Here is a 21320-nt window from a genome sequence, read left to right on the forward strand (position 1 = left end):
TAGTTAATGGGGCTATGATCAAACATGATAAACCAAGCCATTATAATGTCATCAGCTGTGCCGTCAGTTTACCTTTAAAATGTCAAGGTCCACTTGTTTGATACTCAGATGAGTGAAAGGCTGTTTTCACCAGGTCGAATTAGCAGATGACAAAATGCTGAACTCATAACAATGAATGCTAGTGTGCATTCATTGTTGTGAATTCGGCATTCTGAGTGGACACCACAGTGGGGATAGGGACATGTACCCTTTCCCTCACTGTACTGTGATCTTGGAGTTAGTATATATAATTAGCAGGGGGTGTGGGGGTGCAGGGCGCTTGCCCCCCTGCATAATGATCACTGGAGACATTTGGAAGTGACGCATGCTTCGCACAAAGTCGACATTACTGTGTCAACTTTTTTTGTGTGTACCAGATTCGCTCTTCTGAGCATTCAGCTTTGCAGTTTCCGACATTTCAAGTTGGGTAAGTAAAGAGTCACGCAAGTATGTTGCGACATTTTAAAGTTAAACACTGCCATCACAGAGCAGTGTGGGGAAAAAAGCAGCTTTCCACAAAAATATGATCAGGTTTTGGTCAGAATGTCTGCCCCCAAAAGGACATTTAGTGTAAGATGAAAAAATAAAATGAATAATAATTCATTACTGCACTGCTGGTAAGTAACACAGACAGAGAAATAGAACTATTGACAAATACCTCTTTATGGCAATACATTTTACATACACACACACACACACACACACACACACACACACACACACACACACACACACACACACACACACACACACACACACACACACACACACACACACACACAAAATCACACACACACAATCACACACACACACACATACACACACACACACACACACACACACACACACACACACACACACACACATACACACACACATACACACACACACACACACACACACACACACACACACACACACACACATACAGAGAGAAACGGAGATAAAGAGAGAGAGAGAGAGTGAGCATTGCAGTTTCTGCCTGCAGAGGTCTTTTAATGAGTTTGTCAATTAGCATAATTTGCTGTACTGCATAGATGCTGGTGACTCTGTTCGTCATAAAAACTGAACTTTACAACTAAAGTTATGCTTGTATAATATTTATATACTGTTTTTTCATTGATACACTTGAAATTGGTCATTTTAGATCAGTGCACCACCATAGGAAAGAAAGACAAAAATTAAACCACTCAGTCAGAAATCACATCTTTTCCTTCTTTGTTTTTTAGGGGCATAAACACCATTTTATTAAAACACTTTTAATAGTAAATAAACATATATATAGGCATTATAGTCTAAGATCCATATTAACTTAAGCAGCATTAAAACTAATATTTTTGACTGATGCACTCTCCAAAACAATACAAACATAATTTACCTTTTACATATACAGCTTCACTTTTTCAGAATATCACCTTTTAATCAAATGTTGTATACAACACAAATGTATTTCCCCACTGGTATTGCTAGCACTAATTCTGTCGTGTACAGTTCTAATCATCATACATAGACTGTTTTATAAGCTTCTTCTAGACATCAAATAATGTCATTTTCTATAATGCTACACTGTCCTCTATTAATTTAAGTTATCATTTTATGTCTACTCTGTATATCTAACATTAGTAAATTTCTTGTCTACATTATTTTCAAATAAATTAATTTATCATTATAAAATCCCCTTAAAAAGGGGAGAATAGCTCCCAGTACTTAGTCAATCCCTCTAATATCATACCACCACTACAGAGATTGCAGACAAACTATGTTTGCCATATTATCATAATATAATTCAAATAATGCATTCATATATGATATACCAGTCACCTCCAACCAAATGATTCAAAACTATCCAGGACTGCTGTTCATACAGGTGCATATTTCACACTAGCTTCTCTTTGCAGCACTGTAGTAAAAGGTATAATCATTCAGAATATTACCCCCATTGTACTCATGCAGAAATCTAATTCCTGATTCCAAACGATTTGCTCTCAGTGAAACTTACTCCAGGTATAAACTTGCTTTACAGATAGGCCTTACACTGAAGTAAGTCACTTAACACAAACAGCAAGTCTTTTGGAATCTAGCCCCTAATCTTCAGGCTGTCTTTTCCCTAAATAAAACAAAACATCATACTCAGCTTGTAAACACAGTACCCCAAAGAACCAGTTATAATTCAGCACTTTTAAATTTATGTAAACATAACGAGTAATCCATCTCTTCTATTCCATACCACATGTAAACAGTAGATAACTACCATTCTATACTAATTTCTTGAGAAGGCACTTAAATAAATAGAGTTAATGCCATATAAATTCTACTCAACAGTCTCATTCATGGCAAACCAGTATACATTTAAATAACTGTGGGCATTATCTCAGTCACTATAGTAAAAGTCAGACTGGATTTCTTTTCAAAACCCCAAACAGTCACCAACACCAGGAATTAGGAATCCCTATAAAGACTCACTTATGTATCTTCTATCCATGGTCAGGTTTGAATATCTCCACTGAATAAAATTTATACCCATGAAGGATGAGTGCCCTCTTGCCCAACTGTCCAAGTGGGGTGAATTTCCCCAGGGAGACGATGTCTGGTGATCTAAAAACTATAATAATTTTGACTTGGATGGATACTAAGCAGCCATTTGTCACAAGTAGTTCAGTATATGGAAATCAAAAATCAAATTTTGCTATTGATTTTATCAAACAAGCAATGTCCAGACTCATTTGTGAGATATCCTAAACAAATTACTAAATAATCCCCATCAGAAAACTTTAAATGTACAACACATATTACCTAAAAAAAAAATAGGTCCTGGGTTGTAGCTATTCACCAGCTAGAACATTATGAAATAAGAACCAGGCCCTTACAGGGAAAAAAACCTTGCAGGACTAGGAGACCCATACAAAACATATATTCCAGAACACCCCCTTATGCATTCCTATCAAACTGAATAAGCTACAAATGGCAACATAAACAGCAATTCTAAGAATGCACCTTCACATCTTATACATCCCCCATATTTTGAACATCCAGTAAGTAGCATCCTAACTTAGACAAACCTTGCCTTATCTGATGAGACCCCTGTCAGAATTATTATTACCTAAATTGGACATATATTTGCTATTTTCCAAGCAGGTAAAATAGTTTTAGACCTAAGGAGATCAGCACGCCACCCTTTTTAATATTAAATGAGCAATTTCCTGAAAACATTGCATCATATTAAGCTTGAGTTTATTTACTTTTTTTTTAATTTATTTATTCTATACTTTGTTGATAAGGTTGCTCCCACAAGACCAATGGTTTCTTATCAGAGGAGACCAAAATTCATTCTGACTAGGGGGACATTTTTCCAGGGCACTGAGGAACTTCCTGTATTCTTTTTGATATGTGTCATGGGATCTTTTACATTCACATGAGCTACAACAAAATCACTCAGATGGGGCCACGGTTTAAGGTCTCATCCACAGGGCAGCACACAATCACCCCCTTTTAGGTTGGACTGTAATGTCAGCACTGAAAAATTAATTCAGCTGCCTGGTATGGAACTAGAACCTACAGCCTTTCAGACCATACTCAAGTGTGTTACTTGTTGAGCTACTGAGACTGCTATGGTATAGGTTCTTTTCTAATCACTATTGCAAAACAACATATTTTTCAAACTACTCTCTTAAGAGTGATGACTACCAAATAATTAACTGTAATCAAGGATTGCAATCATAAGTTTAAACAAAGTATAAAGACCAATACTGGAACAAGATCCAGTACACTCATTTATCAAATACCATTTAACATTTAAATACAATGATTTTCTTATCTTATAACTGCTATGTGGCATTTTAAAGCATTGTTCTGAATATTTACAATCTATTATTTAACACTAAGTTCATAGACTGAATGTCCTAAATACTAAAGGCAATCTAACAGCCTTTTCTTCACACTCCACTTTCACTAAATGATCCATCAGTATTATTTGCCTTGCACACTTACCTATCAGTAAAAGGTTTCTATTCACTTTGTTTTACTGCATTAAATTAACTATATTTCTTTCATTGAGCCAAAAATCCTTTACTTTGGAAGACCCAGGCAGATAAGTTGTAGACTACTAAACCTTAACCTTAAGATGATTTCAAAGCAGCCAGACAAACTAATTGGAATGTCTTTCTTGTAGGGGTAGTTAGGGAATGGATTCAAAGTACTTGGACAAAAGCAAAGCAGATATGGGCAAAATGTAAATAAACCAGACACCATCCAAAGGCCAATATCAGGAGTCCTGTGCTTTGTCTTTGGCCAGTTGATCAATACTCAGAACATCAAATATGAAAGATCACCAACATCCTGTCAGAGTAACCAGACTTAGAGAAGTGATGTGTGGCATTTTCCTTTTTGTCCCACTTTACTTAAGTTTTTGCAATCTCAGAGTTGATATATATATATATATATATATATATATATATATATATATATATATATATATATATATATATATATATATATATATAAAATATATATGCATATATGTATCTAGCTATTCAAACATACATATCTCAGGGGTGTGGGGGATGTCCAGTAGGATTGCTCTCAGTGGGAAAAAATGTTTTACAACCTTGGGAGTGTTGCTGTTTTGGCTAATGGCCACCTAAGGGTTTACATGTTTTGGATTTGGTTACTCACATTACAAATAAGCAAGACACAATTATTCATAGCGGACACCTAGCACTGAACGCTAGACCATGAAGTGGGCATTAACCACTATACCTTCTATCAAGTACTACTGTGTTTACCACTACCTAACTTCTCATATGAAACAGCTACCTTGCTTAAACTTAGTGTGAAGCCCCTACACTGACCCAGTAATGAAGGAGCCTCAATCCTTACCACTGGCAACAGTGGGGAATATACACACTGGGAGGATGACAAGTACACACACACAGTAAAGTGCAATTTCCCTTAAGAGCACACATATATCACAGACAGTCTGGGGCTGGTTTCTCCCTCCTTCTCCAGATCCCCAGTAAGACTCCTCACTGGCACAGCTATAGGATTGAGATCTTAGCTGAGTGGCCAAGCCAAAACCTCCAGCACCCTCTCTTTTCAATGAGTGCTAAGGATCTTTGCCCAAGTAGTTGATACACATACTTTGAGATTTAATTTATATACAAACACACACAAAAACACCTGGGAAAGGCTGGCAAAGGTTTACTAGCTATGCTTCCTTCTGCCCAGACTATAAGGTAGTTCCAGCTGCCACCAGCCACTACTTATCATCTACTTTAAGGCACTTAGCAAAGAGTGTCCAATCCTACTGTGTAATGTTACTATTAATCCAAATGGCAGTCTGACCAAGAGCAAGGCTATTTAGGAGTGTCCTGTACAGTGTCACCAAACAGATATGCAAGTACTCTAAGAGTTTAACTACATCTCACAAATATCAGTCACAAAGATAGGCTTAATATATTTAACAATAAATGTATTTATTTATTTATTTATTTCTAGTTTGATTACCGGGGAGGTCCACTGGGCCCCGAGGACCCGTTTTCAGTGGAGACCCGGGGAGAAAAGCTCCAAAAATGCAAATTACAAAAATATGAAAAATATAAATGATACATTAAGGAGACCAGTTTGCACAATAAGAACATTCATTATTACAAATAGTCAAAAACAAATTCACTAAGATTTTTCTAAAGGGTTATACAATTATAAAGCTATTCTTAGAGTAATTTGGGAAAATGCATTATATATGCACATAGAGAAGAGAGTTAAGAAGACTTTTTGCATGCATTTGTTTTAAAATGAAAATCTATTTACAATATTTGCACAAAGGGTTCCAAGAGACTGCGGTGGTGGTACTGCGGTAGCGTTGTCGCCTCACAGTAAGACATTGTCCTGTTCGATTCTCAGTTAGAGCGTCTTCTGTGTGGAGACATGCCTGAATGGGCATACCTTCATTGAAGGTTGTGCATCAGGGCCGGCAACTCGGCACGTAAAAATCTACTGCCAATCATTAGCGGACTGGAGTTTCGCTGTGGCGACCCCTAACTGGGAACAGCCGAAAGACACAACAACAACAACAGCACAAAGGGGTTCAAGGATAAATAGCTGTAGGACATTTTGAGTGCTAGGGTGCACTCTAGGTTGGATATCTGTGTGTTCTTGGATAGTTTTTAGGTGGGGTAGACTATATGCACTGCCTCATCTTCATACACTCTAGGTAGGATATAGTTGTGTTCTTGTATAGTTTTTAGGTGGGGTGAAGACAGGTGCATTGCCATTTAGTGGACAGATGTTTGAAAAGCTGAGTTTTGAAATGTTCAGAGTTTGCTGTTGTTCTTAGAGAGGAAGGGAGAGAGTTCCAAGCCTTGCCAATAGTGAAAGAGAGGAGAAGTTGGCCAGCTGGGCTTTTAGGTTTGTTGATAGCAATCAGGTTTTGATGTTCAGATCTGAGAGTTCTATTGGGGATGTAGGATGGAAGGATGTTAGCTAGAGCAGAACAGTTAGTTGGATGAAATATAAGTTTGTATGCTGTGGTGAGCTGCAGATAGTTTAGGTAGTTTGGTAGTTCTAGCCAGTTTAGGGATTGAAGGGAAAGGCAATGATGGGTGGAATTTTTACTGTTGGAGCCAAATTTAGAGATTTTGTTGTAGCAGCTTTCTAGTTTGGAGGTGATAGAGCAAGACAGGTTGGTTAGGAGAGGGGCTCCATATAACAATGAGGGCAAAAGGTAGGTAGTGGCCAAGTGTGCCTAGTGGAGTGAGAGAGAAAGCGATTGTTCCTATATAGCATACCTAGTTTTTGGTGATTTATCTTAATATTTTGTTGAATATGTATGTCAAACTTAAGGAATTTGTTGACTGTAACACCGAGAAGTTTGGCAGAGGGAACCACTTCAATAGGGGAGTTGGAGTGACTAAGGACTTTGAAAGTATCTTTATCATAGGAGTAGGACTTTCTGGGGGTGAAGAGGAGAATTTTGGATTTGTTAGCGTTAAGGGAGAAGTGATTTTGGCGCATCCAGTTTTCAGTGGTTGAGAAAGCAGCTTGGGTTTTGAGGAGCAGTTCAGAAATGTTTGAGGCAGAGCAGACTAAGGTTGAATCGTCTGCATATTGAGTAATGTTGGCATCAGGGATAGCAATGTGAAAGTTATTAATGAAAATATTAAATAGCATGGGTCCAAGGACGGATCCCTGTGGTACACCTGTTGGGGTAGGTAGGAAGGAGGAGATGGAGTTTTTCCATTTGACTGCCTGAGACCTGATAAGTAGCTAGAGAACCAGGATAGAGAGTTAGGTGAGAGATGCAGGTTTGAGAGATGAAGGAGAAGGTGTTTATGGGAAACAGTATTGAAAGCTTTAGAGAGATCAAGCAAAACAGTAGAGACCAGGTGACCTGAATCTCGGGCTTGATTGATAGTTTCTAAGAAGGAAAGTAGAGCAGTAGTAGTACTATGGCCAGGGAGGAAGCCATGTTGAGTTGGTGTAAGAAGATGGTTTTGGGTTAGAAAAGGCATAAGTTGGTGGTGGATGCACTTTTCTAAGATTTTAGAGATTGGTGAGAGTAGAGCGATAGGGTGAAAATTTGTGATGTTGGTGTTCTTGCCTCCTTTGTGAAGAGGAAGAATGTAAGCTGAGCACCAAAGTTTGGGGGCATAAGATTCCTTAATAGATCTATTGATAATGATGCTGATTGGGAGTGCTATCCCACCTGCAACACATTTTAGGAAAGTGGAGAGAATATTGTCAGGGGCATTATTGCAGGGTTTAAGTTTAGACAGAAGTCTTTTTATAAAGTTAGTTGAGACAGGTTTGAGCTCAAACCTGAGGGGAGGGTTATTGGGGGAATTGGAGGGAGAAGATGGGGGGGAAGGTCTTGGTTAGGTCAGATATTGTTTGTATAAAGAAAGAGTTAAATTCTGAGCATAGTTCTAGGTCAGATTTACTTGGATCAGAACAGGGATTATTCTTGGAGCCGGGATTAAGGAGAGCATTTATTGAATTCCAGAATTTCTTGGGGTTATTGTTATTATTTGACTGGAGGTTGATGTAATAGGATTTTTTGTCCTTAGTGATTTGTTGTTTTGCTTGGTTACGTAGTTGTTTATATTGGAGCAAGGTATTGGGCAGTTTATTGTTTTGGAACAGCTTCCATAGTTTGTCCCTTTGATACATAATTTATTTAGTATGTTTAAATAACCAAGGAGCAGTATTTATTTTTACCCTTTTATTTCTGATAGGGGCAAGAGAGTTTAGTGTATCTAAGAAGATAGAGTTGAAGTAGTCGATAGCAGCATCAAGAGGGAGGGTTTTAAGGTCTTGCCAGTTCATTTGTTTGAATAGGTTTGAGAAGGTTGTGGGGTTAAAGTTACTAAAATTACAAGTTAGAATGTATTGGTGTTGGTAGCGCGATGAATAAAGGCTGGGAGATGGTCACTAATAGTATCAGGAATTGTTCCAGAATTAGTGATTTTATTTGGATCAGAGACTAGGATCCAGTCAATAGAGGATCCTGGGGGGTTAGTTTTGTTGGTTCGGGTTATGTGGTGCATTGTTTGAGTGAAGTTGTAAAGGTTGATGGCTTGGGAGGGAGAGAGAGAGTTGATTTTGTTCCAGTCGATATTTACATCACCTAAGATGTATGTTTCGTAGTTAACTTTAGTAGATGCCCATTGGAGAATGTCTTTGAGGATAGGGATATTGTTCCCGGGAGAGATATATAGGGCAATAATACAGAAATTTTTGTGTCTATTTAGTTTCAGTAGTCCAGCTGTAAGTTCAGTATTTTTGAATTGAGAAACTGGAGTTTGGAGGGGAATTAAAGTAAATGATTTAGAGTAGGCTATGGCAGAGCCACCACCTTTTTTAATTGGTCGGTCATTTTTAAGAATGTGGTATCCTGAGGGAAGTATCTCTGAATCAGAGCTATGGGTTTTAAGCCAAATCTCAAAAATGGCTAAGATGTCTGGTTGGTTATGGGTTAGCCAAGCCTGGAAGAGGTGGACTTTGTTACTGAGACTCTGGGAGCTCATGGTGAAGATTTTCAGGGTGTTTGAGAGGGGGGAAGATGGGGGTGGGTAATTATTGTTAGCATAGAGAATGAGACCAAGGTTGGGGTGGATATCTCCAGCTAAGAATATGTTGTTGAATGGAAAAGACTTAATAAATTTAGGTTTACAGATTGAGAGTTTAGTTGGATGTAAGGTTATTTTGTGCATAAATGTATTAGTAGTAGTGGAGAAGATTTTATAGTGGAACAGGTAGAGCTGATTGGGCAGGATGAGATAAGAGGAGATAGAATGTAAATGAGAGTAAGAGTTAGGGTGAAGGAAGTTTTCAGTGGATGTTATTTTTGTTGGTGGGATTGGATAAGCAAAGGAAGAGTATGAGCTGGTATAGCATGAAGGAATCAGAAAGAGAAGGAGGAAGCAAGGGGCTTTGAGTTGCTGGAGAATTAATGAAAGCATGATTATGCAAAGGGAGAAAGATAGGAATATCAGTTGAAGTAGAGAGTATGTTTGAAGATGAAGACTGAAATTGGAAAGAAGAGTAGTTTGTCTGAAGTTATATGAAGGAGGCAAGAATATAGTTGTGAGGGATGTGGGAATGGAATATTGAGGGAGATGTGATGGAGGAGATGTATGAGAGGAGAGGGAGGAGTTGGGTAGGGGGAGTGAATAGGCAGAGGCTGATGTTGGGTAAATTAGACTGGGTGGGTTGAGAGCAGTTGTACGGCAGGAAAAAGAGCTATTGGGTAATTGGGCTAGGTGGGCAGAGAGATGGAGGAATAAATGTAGGAGTGCTGGAGTCGGTGGGATTTGGGGGCAGGGTAGGGGAACAGAGTGAGCCCGCAGGGTGAACGGAGCGGGTTCAGACCTTACTGGTAAGTAAGTGTGAGTGTAGGTTGAGATAATCTGAAGTGGTGATGGAAGAGGGGTAGCAAAGGGCAGAAAGCTGAGGAGTGCAGCAGGTAGACTAAGAGGTATATAGGCAGTCTAGCACAACAGAGCTGTACTTGGGAATGATACAAGGAGACAAAGAAGGGTGAAAGTATAAAACAGGACTAGTAGAGGGAGCTTGCCTAAAAGTGAAAAAAATAAGACAATACTCAGTAAATCAACACAGTAACTTCAGATTTCAAAATCACATGGAATATTTAAAACAGCATTGCAGGACAGTCTTAAATAAATACAGAAAACATCTAAACTAATATTTACTATATTCCTAACTACATCTAAAAAAGTTACTATACCCTAAAACCCTTACTTACAGCAAGGCAAGTACAGATGTGATGATGAGTGGTTGTTTTTGCTAGGTCCAAGACAAAATATAAAATGCTCAGTCTCTCTCTGAGAGAGTTCTTAAATTAATGTCAAATATTACTGCTGGGTTAGCTTGGATCACATCACCTTTTGTCACCTGACTTTAGTTCCCAAGCTAACCCCCCACTGTAGCCTTTAACATCTCTCTGTGAAAATACATAGCCTTCAGATGTTTGCAACTGCTAGAAGACATAAAACAATAAAATATTTACAAAACATTGCAGAAGGCATCCCTAGTGTAGACATCCTGTCTCCTGTTGACTGAAACTGAACTTTTATAACACAATCGTAAACCAATTTAATTTCAATTATTTTCTTGAAGTTTTGCAAGTTAATTCTGTATGTTCCAGCAGGGTACACTGTGGATACATCTTTGAAGCTCAGTATTGTAAAACCCTGTTCAGCACAGACGTCTGTATTAGGAGTTTAATATACACGCAACACACAGTTCCAATATAGTGGCAACACAAGCAATTGCATCATGCTGGTATTCACAAACGACTTATAACTATTTACAAAATTTCAGATAGCTGGGCTGGCAGTGTCTCCTTTTGTTACATTTCTATATAAATCGTATTAATATTCTCAAATGACATATAATTATTTACAAAATTCCAGCTAACTGGTCTGGCAGTATTTCCCTTGTGTCACACTTGGACCTACATGTTTTGGCTAATTTTAAACCTTTCTTCTGCCTTACATAGCACTTCACTTTGTTTTTCCTCCTGTGTTTCACTATATTTCATAAATGGCCGGTTTCTCACTAATCTTTAGCACCATCTAATGTTAGAACCACGATTACTTTTTCCTTTTTTCTAATTTAAATATTTGTGTCACACAAAGTGTTTTCTGTTACTGATATTGCAATTCATATGTTCCCCTTTTATTTTACATTGACATTATCATGCTGCTTTGCTAGATTTTTTTGTGATACTACCCTGTGTTTCTCAAAGTCTGGCCCAGTGAATCCAGAACCTTCATTTCTGATTTGCATATCTCCATAGAAAAGTAGAAGCAAAAGTGCAATAATTGTAGATCACTTGTTTTCAAATGTCTGCCTACTTCTAGGTGTGAATCTGATTTTATTTACCGTCTAACAATACTAGGATCTAAAACTAATTATTCATAAGCAGTTTTCAGCAACCATTTACCCTGGCCTATCCCTTGTTATACATCAAGAATGATCCTATGTTTGATTCGGCTTCAGTCAAGCTGCTCCAATTAACTCCTGGCCTAATATAATTCCCCCAAAACAACCCGCTTTCCCTCTGTGTTTGCTCAGCACTTATCCTCCATCAGTCCTGAGTCTAAACCAGCATGGGGGCAACTGTTGACCAATGGCTGCCCCAAAATTAACCAAGGAGGTCTCTGTGTCCTTGCTGTCATACAGCGAATGACTGCATTTCTGATGAGGTCCTAACCCTGCCCTATGAGGCTGGCATGAATACTTATGTCACTGCATGGCAGCAAATGCTCTCACAATGTAAGTACATTCTTCCATCCACAAGAGATAAGGGCCATCACCACTGGCTTAGAAGTGTCAAGCCCATAACCCTGATCCTGGCCATTGCCATTCTGGTGCCCTGCAAGCATCCATCTACATGGTAAGAATTGGTTGGCTTGAACCACCACTCTTTCCCCAAGTTTGGGCAAGCCAGCATCAGCCAATCAATCCCATCTTTCCACAGCCTGACTCTTCCAGTACCAAAGTCAGTGTTTGAACTCTGGTAATCTGGGTCATGGTCATGGGTTTAAAATGCCACAGAGCTGGGCCTGTGTCTTCTCTTTGAATTCATATCTCTTGATCTTGTTTCCACATTTTTACATCACTAGTATTGTAATGTTTTGCATCTTGTGAGACACATCTGTCTGCCTAGGTATGTCTATGGGAAGGCATGCATGTACCCATTAAGTGATAACAATTTGCCTAACCAGCCACCTAATTACATAAAAGTAGACAGACCTTCATAAAGATATGCTGTCAACATTTCTGGAACACCCATTTTGGTGGTGGCAAATGTAATAGTTCTCGTGCAACCAAAAACATTGTTTTGGTATACCTTGGGTGATATATCATTTGTGTGAAAAGAACCAATATGTGAATATGGAAAAGCTCATGTTAGTGTTCCAGTGATAGAAGGAACACAATTTTGCAGCTCATGCCATAATAATCCCCTTACAGGAAGGCACTGACTGCATGATTACCCTGAAGTATGTTGGTGAAGGGCAGAATAAAACTTGGGGATCTAGAAAAGACACTCAGTAGATGCCAACAGTGACAGCAATAAAGTGAGACTCAAATCCATGATACTTGATTTGAATGATCTTTCTGAAAGATATTTCCTAAAACTGTCAAACACAATTGGGGCAAGATGTTACAAAATTTGTCCAGTAGTATATCATGAATCTCTTCCCCAAACACCCTCCTCAGATTAATGAACACACCATCAATGTGTAGCTTTACATCCATACCATGTACAGCAGTGTTTCTGAGACAGAAGAAAACAGTGATGGTGGTGAAACCAGAATCTATTCTGGTCTTGGAAGGTGTGACTGTAGGTAATTATACCATCTGTCAATTGGTCAAAAAACATGCTTTGACCTATAAATGAAGCATATACAGGATATAAATGGGAAAGACAGCCACCAACTGTATACTGTCTTTGCTAAATATGGATACCATCCTTCCCAGAGGAGTTATGGCAGAACCAGTGGTGGTGGTGGCTTCAAATCAAAGGGGGGCTGCAGTAGACAGCTGAATGGGTGGGGCTAATGGGAAGGGGTGTGGCCATGCTAAAAAACGCAAAAACTGGGACTTTAATTAAATACGCTGCCCTGGGTGCCAAACTGTCATTAATGAAGTGTAGAAGAAAACAAATATTCAATGCATTGACTACATGACAGCTTACGTAATATCTAGATGAAAACAAAAAAGTTGTGAGGCACTTTTTAAATACATTACTGGAATGCCAGTCAAAATCAAGTATAAAAAAACAAGCAGCACTCAGCTCAAATCACTTCTCCTTGCACTGCAGTTCTAATTACAATTTATATTCAGCTTTATAAAAGTACCAAGTAACATGCTGAAAGTAGCAATCTCTGTGATACCCCCACTTGTAAAAATGTTTCTTTGACAAAAAAGACCTGCTGCCTGATAGCAACTATCTACTTGTTTCATGGGGAAAACATGATCAAAGTAAAAAATGAACAGCAAACAAGAAACAAGCTCAAGATAAATTGCTTAAAAAATTATTGCACAGGTTATGGACCACACATGATAGATTGGCATTCTGTTTAGTTTACAGGTAAAGCCTGCAAAGATGACTCCAAGTTTCCAACAAATGTAATGAGCTTCTAAAATACTGTAATCCTGTCCTTTATTACAAATACTGTCATATGCATTTCAATACCCAAGGCTTATACACAATCTAGTTCTGTAAATATTCTTTGTATGGCAACAACAAAAAAGATTTCAGTGTTGCTAATACTTTAACAATATGCTTATTAAAGCTTACTTGCATCTTACAATCTCAGACAAGCTTACCTGATGATCATTAAAATATTGCTACTTAAACACAGAGCAACAGGCACTACAACAACATGCATTTTCTGAATAAGAGGAAGCATAAATCAACAGTATAAAAATATGACAGAAAACCAGAACATTCTGCAAAATCAAGGACATATGAAAAGCTACTTTAGTACTTGTGTCTACATTGGATAGGAGGATACTCTGCACACTTACACTGCATAACTGCTCCTTGCCTTGCTTGGACACATCCAGAGTCACTACACGGGGGAGTGGTGTGCAACAAGTATTTCACAATTTGAAATGTCTCTGGCTGATGGTGATGGCCCTGACACATTTGTCATACTGCTCAACCTCAGAGCAAGAAATCTGGACAAAGCCATAAATAGAAGTGGGACAAAGGCCCAAAAATAAGGACAATTTTTAAATATTGTTCTTATAAACGTAGAAAGATAATAAAATAATAGGTCTTGCATTAGTAATTTTCTAAAGGGTATGAAATCTGAAACTCAAATGTCTGTTATTATTTTCTAACTTCAGTCTTTAATGATTTGCTACTAATTTACCAGAAAACCACAAATTTATGAAAAACGGACTAAACATTTGTTGCAAAAATATAAAATAGCCACACAATACAGCTGGGAATCTGTCAAAGAAGGGACACTTTTTTAATATTAGTACTGTTAACTAGAGCGGCTGACAAAATAAGAGAATATGCATGCATTTCTAAAATTAAAAGTAATCTGTTCATTACAATTATTTATTAATTGTAACCCCCCCCCCCCCATGTTTTCTTCCAAATTTGTCATTTTGCAGAGGGATTATTACGGGGAGAGCAACATTTAGAACCAAAATCAGGACAGTTGAGAGGTTTGGATATACCTAATTTTATAAAGTAATTTATTTGCTCGTACCTCTCAACCTCTTAATGCAGGAAATCTGGACAAGGCCAAATATATTGGGGGAACATACAAACAGTACTAAAAATTGTTCTTGTATAAAGTTAGACAGTTGACAGAATAACAGGTTTTGCTTTAGCTTGCATTTTTCTGAATGTGAAGTCTGAAACTCAATGCCTGTCATTATATAGTGACTTCATTCTGAAATGATTTGCTAGAAAACCACAAATCTTATAAGGAACAAACCAAAAATAAGAAGCAAAAATCTATTCAGTCTGCAAAAATCTGGACAGTTGAGAGGTATAGTTCAGCCGGGGCTAAGTTTTCTGCCCTACCCCCCTCACAAAATCATGGTCGAATGGGGCTTCCCCCCTGCAGCTATTCCAACATCCCATTACTTGGCTATTTCACCGCATTTACCATAAACACTGTAATGTGCATACTGCTTTACTTCTACGATGATTTGGATTTCATTTAAAAGTTTTATTTTACATTTTACAGCACAAACACAATAGACATATGCTAAACAAAGCAACGCAGTTTCACAATGAAAATAGACTTAGCATTAAAACCTCTCTGCCTTTGAAACTCACATAGGTTCATTGGGTCATAGGTGTGCACTAGGCTAATGGCTCTGGAGCCTTTACACGCCTAGCCCATAGGATTACCCTGGCATCATGCCACCTGACCTTAGTTCCCAGTGCATCTGTTGAGTAAAGCCACTGGAATAATCCCTGGGGTGAATTTTCTATTTCCCATCCACTCATCAAGATTTCTCTGGAAGAGGGCCAGTGGGGTACTCTGCTTGACATGTATGGGAAGTCTATTCCACATGGGCAATCTCTGGGTTATGAACCTGTCCCTCCAGCATGTTCTGTTGATTGTGGTAATGAGGTAAACATTCAATAAAACAGCATCAAAACCCACATTCACATAAAATACATCTGGCCAGTGGCAGATAAAGATTAACTTTGGGCTGTTTTCAAATCATAGGCCCCTTCCACAGGAAACATACATGTCTTCTTTGATACACCTTTCTAATTGTATTAAATTATATTCCTTGTATAATACAGTGCAGTTGTTAGATGGCATTTTAAATTTATTGTTTTGAACATTTTTCCAGTAAACAATGAAACAAAATGCATGCACCAATAATGACAAAACTGCCCAATTCAGAACATTTCCATCATGAAAGTCTACTCAAACCTCTACAATCCACCAGTAGCAGTACATATGCACAATCTCTGCAGAAGTAAAAGTCATCTGAATAATTCCACATTAAAGAGATATGTAACTAATGAAGAGATTGCTGCTAGCACACAGCTTTTTATTTCATTGTTTCATCTACAAATAAAGTGCCTATTGCTCTTGAAGAATAAATTGCTATGCTACATTTAAAAAATGAAAGCTAGTAATATCGCAATAGGGAATGGATGGCAAATTGATAACAGGTTCATTCTTACTAGGTATCTCCACCAAAGAGGACATGCAGGACTGCAGCATCCACCCCTTTAAAAGTACAACCCAGTACAGTATCAGTAATGCATCTATATACTGTGGGAGTAGAACCCACAGTATTCTGCACCAAAAACAAGTACACTACCTGTGGTGCTATTAACAACACAAGCAGACACATCATAAGCAGCTATAAACTTCTCTTCAAGCTTTCGGCTCCTTGTAAAATGCACTCAGCACTCAACTGTATCTCTCAACTTGAAGCACAAGAAATCTGGAAAAAAACTACATTTATTGGGGGGACAAAAGCCCAAAAACTAGGGACACATTTTAAACATTGCTTGCATAATCTTGGAAAGTTGCTAGAATAAAATGTTGTGTTACCACCATGCATTTCACTGCCAAGTCTTGAACCCAGGACCCTGTGCACTACAGTCAGAGCAACATACCACTATGCCACATCAGCTGTTTCTTGAAAGATAGTAAGACTAAAGCTTAAATGGCTATAATTTAGTGAATTCATTTCTCACCATAGCTCTCAACTTCTTAGCACAAAACACCTAGACAAAGACAATAATGTGGGAATACAGCCCCCAAACATATTCAGTGAATTCAGTTCTCACCATAGCTCTCAACCTGTTAGCACAAAAAACCTGGACAAAGCCAATAATGGGGAAAACAGCCCCAAAAATAGGGACAATTTTCAAATATTGATCTTATAAACAGAAAATTGCTAGAATAAAAGGCTTTGTGTTACCATGTACTTTCTTAAGAATATGAAGTCTGAAATTAAAATGCCTGTCATTATTTAGTGAATTCAAAATCCAGAAAAAACACAGATTTTATGAGGAACAGAACAAAAATGAGACAAAAAAATTTTCACAAGTGGTGGTGGGTAGGGAATTCAAGCTCTTGCTACCTACTCCCAAGATACAGGGTTTGAGTCTAGCCACCAGGTATATTTCCTGACTTCTTTCTACCTACTGGTGCATTTTATACACACAGTACCTGTAGAGTTTCCAGCTTAGTTAATGCCAGACAAGCTCCAGTTTCAAAAACAAAAGCTCCCCAAGAGAGCCAAAGTCCTATCCTTCCCGCAACAGCAGGCTCCAGGCTGCAGACATTACAGTCTGATCCCCTTCCAGTCTATGCAGTTACAACTGCATAGACTTCTGGGATCTTTGCTGTTGCAGGCTGTCTTCCTAATCTGGACTGTCTTAATAGCAGTCTGGATTCTATGTGCATGCTCCGGACTGGTTCAGTAGCAGTCCAGACTTGGGAAATGCCGCAAGTGCACATGTGCGAGTTCCGGGACTCGCATTTGTTTTTATTTGTTTTTTTCTTTTGTTTTTTTATTTATTTCCTTTGTACAGCTAGGAGCCCAATAGCCCGAGCCACCCCTGGGTAGAACTGACAAGCAAGTTCTGAATATATGTCAAGGAACAGTTAAGGATATAGTAAATGTCTTCAGAAACCAGAGAAATACTTATTCCTTCTCAGGTCTCATACTTTTAGGAAGCTTTTACATCACTGATTGGCTTATTATTTATCTGGTACCAGATCTCCCTAGTTCAGAATTTCCTTTCTGTAAGGCAGTTTAGGGTAGCCTAGAAGCATACGGTTACGCATTAACCTTATTTGAATGGTTGTACCATATCTTCTGTTCTATACGTTTCTTCTTCTAATAGCAAGATTTGAGGGAGATGAAAGCCATCCTGGTAGGGAAATATTTTATCATTTTCCAACCTCTTTTTTATTACTCTGCCTTTCAAAGGTATGTGTAGCCAGTAACAGTTGCTTTCACAGGACTTGTTAATTTTAAAACAGTTTGTTTGGAATAGGGTTGGATATGTATAAGAGAAAGATAAGTCCTCTGCGACATTCACCAATTTACCAACTTTGCACAGAAAATTTCAGTCATAGTACTACAACTTTAAACAGTAGCATCACACTGCACCATCAACAATACATAATCCAGAACAGTGAAGCAAATATACAAAGGAAATGTCTCAATTTCAATGTCCTTTTAACTAAGAGTTCCCAATATGAGAAATCTTGCCTGTTTTTCAGTTTTTAGGAACAGAAATATGCAAAGGGAATTATTCACATTCAAACCCTTTTAATGAGAGGCCTAGAATAATAAACCATACCTGTTCTGTTGTCACTAGGAACAGACTTCACAGAATCAACATCAACAAGTATCTCTAAACCTGATGGCATAAGAGACAAAGAAAATAAAAATTAATGTCAAAAGTAACCTTGTTCAGAGAAAAAAATGACATATACTACAATAATATAAGTAATATAACATAAATATGAGCAACTAATAAGTATCTTTAAATTTCCACACCAAACAATATGAAATACAGCAACATGGACCTGGAAACAGAGAGAATAAGCCCTTGCTTTTTTGTTATCTAAAATATTTTTATTTTTACTCTGCAAACATCTTATTGATCTTCCAGCAGATATTCAAGGCCATTAAATGATGGCAGACAGACATCAGTCATTTCTGAGTGTTCAGTAATGAAAATTGTGCAGACAGTGGCTAAGTAGATATGAAAGGGTGCTAAAAGCAACAAAGTCTAATGACATGGCACAAACAGAAGGCAAAGCAGAAAACAGCAAGCTATAAGAAAACATTAGCAGGCTACAGTTTTCAGGTGTTTTAAAATTCATTTATTCTTTTTCTTTTGATAATAACTAAACAGCCTCTGAATGACGTCTACCCTATTCCCACAAAACTGCTGTGTTTCACGTATCAGTTCAGTACATAAAGAACAAAGCCAAAGAACATCTATCTACTCAACAGACTGCTGTTTCGTTATATACTGCACTGGCATTGATACTAATTATAACCACATAACAATCATGTATTGTTTATGTTGGATTTTCCTACACATGCACACACCTACATATGCATGCACGCACACACACACACACACATACACACACACGCACACACGCACACACGCACACATGCGCACACACGCACACACATGCTCACATCCACACAATACACATTTATTTCTCAGAGCTCCTGCTTATTAAATTAAATTGTTTATATATTTTTTTTATTTATTTTTATTTTTTATTTATTTAACATTTGTTAACCGTGAAAGTCCGACTTGGAACAAAGCCAAATAAATATATTATATATATATATATATATATATATATATATATATATATATATATATATATATATATATATAAAAAATATATATATTGGTTATGGCTTTAGACAACGTTAAAATCTTTTCAAGTGGATTATTTCATTTTGATATTCTATCAGTGTTAATCCTTGTCTCTTTAAGTATATTGCATTAAAATATTATCATTATTATTATTATTATTATTATTATTATTATTATTATTATTGTTGTTGTTGTTATTATTATTTTGCTTTTCTACTGCTGATGAAGGCTTAGAACAATCCCACTAAAATCTTCATATGTTGTGGTATCCATTGAAATTTGTTTATACTTCATACTGGTGTTGTACAGATTTTAATTAGTGGTGCACTTTTGTTTTCTTTTGTTTTACACCGCTGGAGTTAATCATTCCTTAATCTTTATTAGCAACTATGAAATTCCAAATTCACTTCAAGTTCTTTCTCAAATGAGGTTTAAAATAAACTAATTTGTCCAGGACCATTTTAAGGGAGGTAGAGTAAGTGTGTTGGGGGGTGTAAAGAAGGGTATAGGGGTTAAGGATAGGTTTAGAGTTAGGTTAGTTAGGCTTTGGGTGGTAATTGGTTAATTATTGGGAGTAGAGGAAGTGAAGTAGGTTTGGGGTGCGGTCTAGGTTTGATAATTGTGAAGTGAAAGAAGTAGTGTCACGTTTGGAGTGAGTCTGCACGTCCATAACGACCTGTAGGTACAGGGGTACAGGTAGGCCTTGGACTACTTCTGCTCAGAATTATTTATTGGTTTTGGCGGGCATACTGTTGTTAATCGGTGGTGGCTTTGGTTGTTGTTGGTGCTTTTGGTGTTGTTTTGTGGTTATAAGTTGGGGTTTAGGTAAGGGTATTACGGCGGCCTAGGTTGGGGGTTCATGCTAAGAGAAGCAAGTTGCCAGCAGTGGTAGGGATCAACGGTAGGCTAGTGCTGCTGAAGGGACAGTGTCGCATTAGGACTGGAGGTCATTGAATGAAGGTAGAAAGCAAAACAAAGTAGATTAGTTATTAGTATTTACGGATGCTCTTACCTGGTTAATCCTAGTTATTGCAGTAAGGTGCGATTGGAGTTGTTCATGCACGTGCATATAACGCGGGAGAGATGCTTCCCTCTGTTGTTGTCTATATGCTTGTATCTGCTTTATGAATAGTCACCTATGAGCCACTGCGGTGCCTCGGAGCATTGCGCCTCCAGTTCCAGCCTGACTTGTTGTGTTAAATGCGTTTATTTACATAGGTTAGTGATTGCAGTGGGGTGAAGGGTTGGATCCCAACATCGAGCTTGTTTTCTCTACAGGACTAAGTAGAGTTCTGAGTAACAGATGAGCAGTTTTGCTGAGGTAATGTAACAGAAGGGAAATTACAGAGGCAAGCTTTGTTAAGCATGTACTTGGTCAGCATAGGCTGAAAGTTGCACTCCAGTGTGCTGGGAAGTGGTGTGTGCAGTTGCTCTGTAAATTACAGTGCTGGTAGTTTAGTTGGATTGTTGAGGGTAGTTTAAGGGGGAATATGGGCTTTTTGGGCTGTTCAGGGTGGTGGGGGATGGAGCTTTGGTGTTGTGATAGGCTCCTTGTGAGGCTGGGGACTCGTTCACTGGGATTTAAGCAGTGCATGCACAGTGCAGCTTAAGTCTTTTGGCTGTTAACTGCTGTGAGCCTGCTTGTATGACACTTCACAAGCTTTTGCCATTTACTTATAGAGTAATGTGTTTTAACACTCAGAAGCTGCCTATATTAGCTATCACAAATTAATTTAATTGCTTTAAAATCTACAGCTGGCAGTCTATGTATTCTCCCTTTGAAGCTATTAAACTGATAACCTTTTCTTCATCTACATTAGAGGAATTGATGATATTGTGAATAGAAGGTCTTTTGGTACATCTTTTAAGCTACATACACGAGGGACGTAAC

At 38.0% G+C, this 21320-nt stretch overlaps 1 protein-coding gene across 1 annotated transcript in view; it reads right to left on the reverse strand.

Annotated features, from left to right (window-relative positions):
- LOC122803422 overlaps nt 1-21320 on the reverse strand; it is a 533519-nt gene that overhangs the window by 273145 nt on the left and 239054 nt on the right. Inside the window, exon 3 of the mRNA XM_044073034.1 lies at nt 18383-18442. Coding sequence (XP_043928969.1) covers nt 18383-18442 — 60 coding nt within the window. The remainder of the gene's footprint in view (nt 1-18382; nt 18443-21320) is intronic.

The sequence above is a fragment of the Protopterus annectens genome, chromosome 5.part1, assembly GCF_019279795.1.
Source record: "Protopterus annectens isolate FY-2018-M chromosome 5.part1, PAN1.0, whole genome shotgun sequence".
Lineage (NCBI taxonomy): Eukaryota > Metazoa > Chordata > Ceratodontiformes > Protopteridae > Protopterus > Protopterus annectens.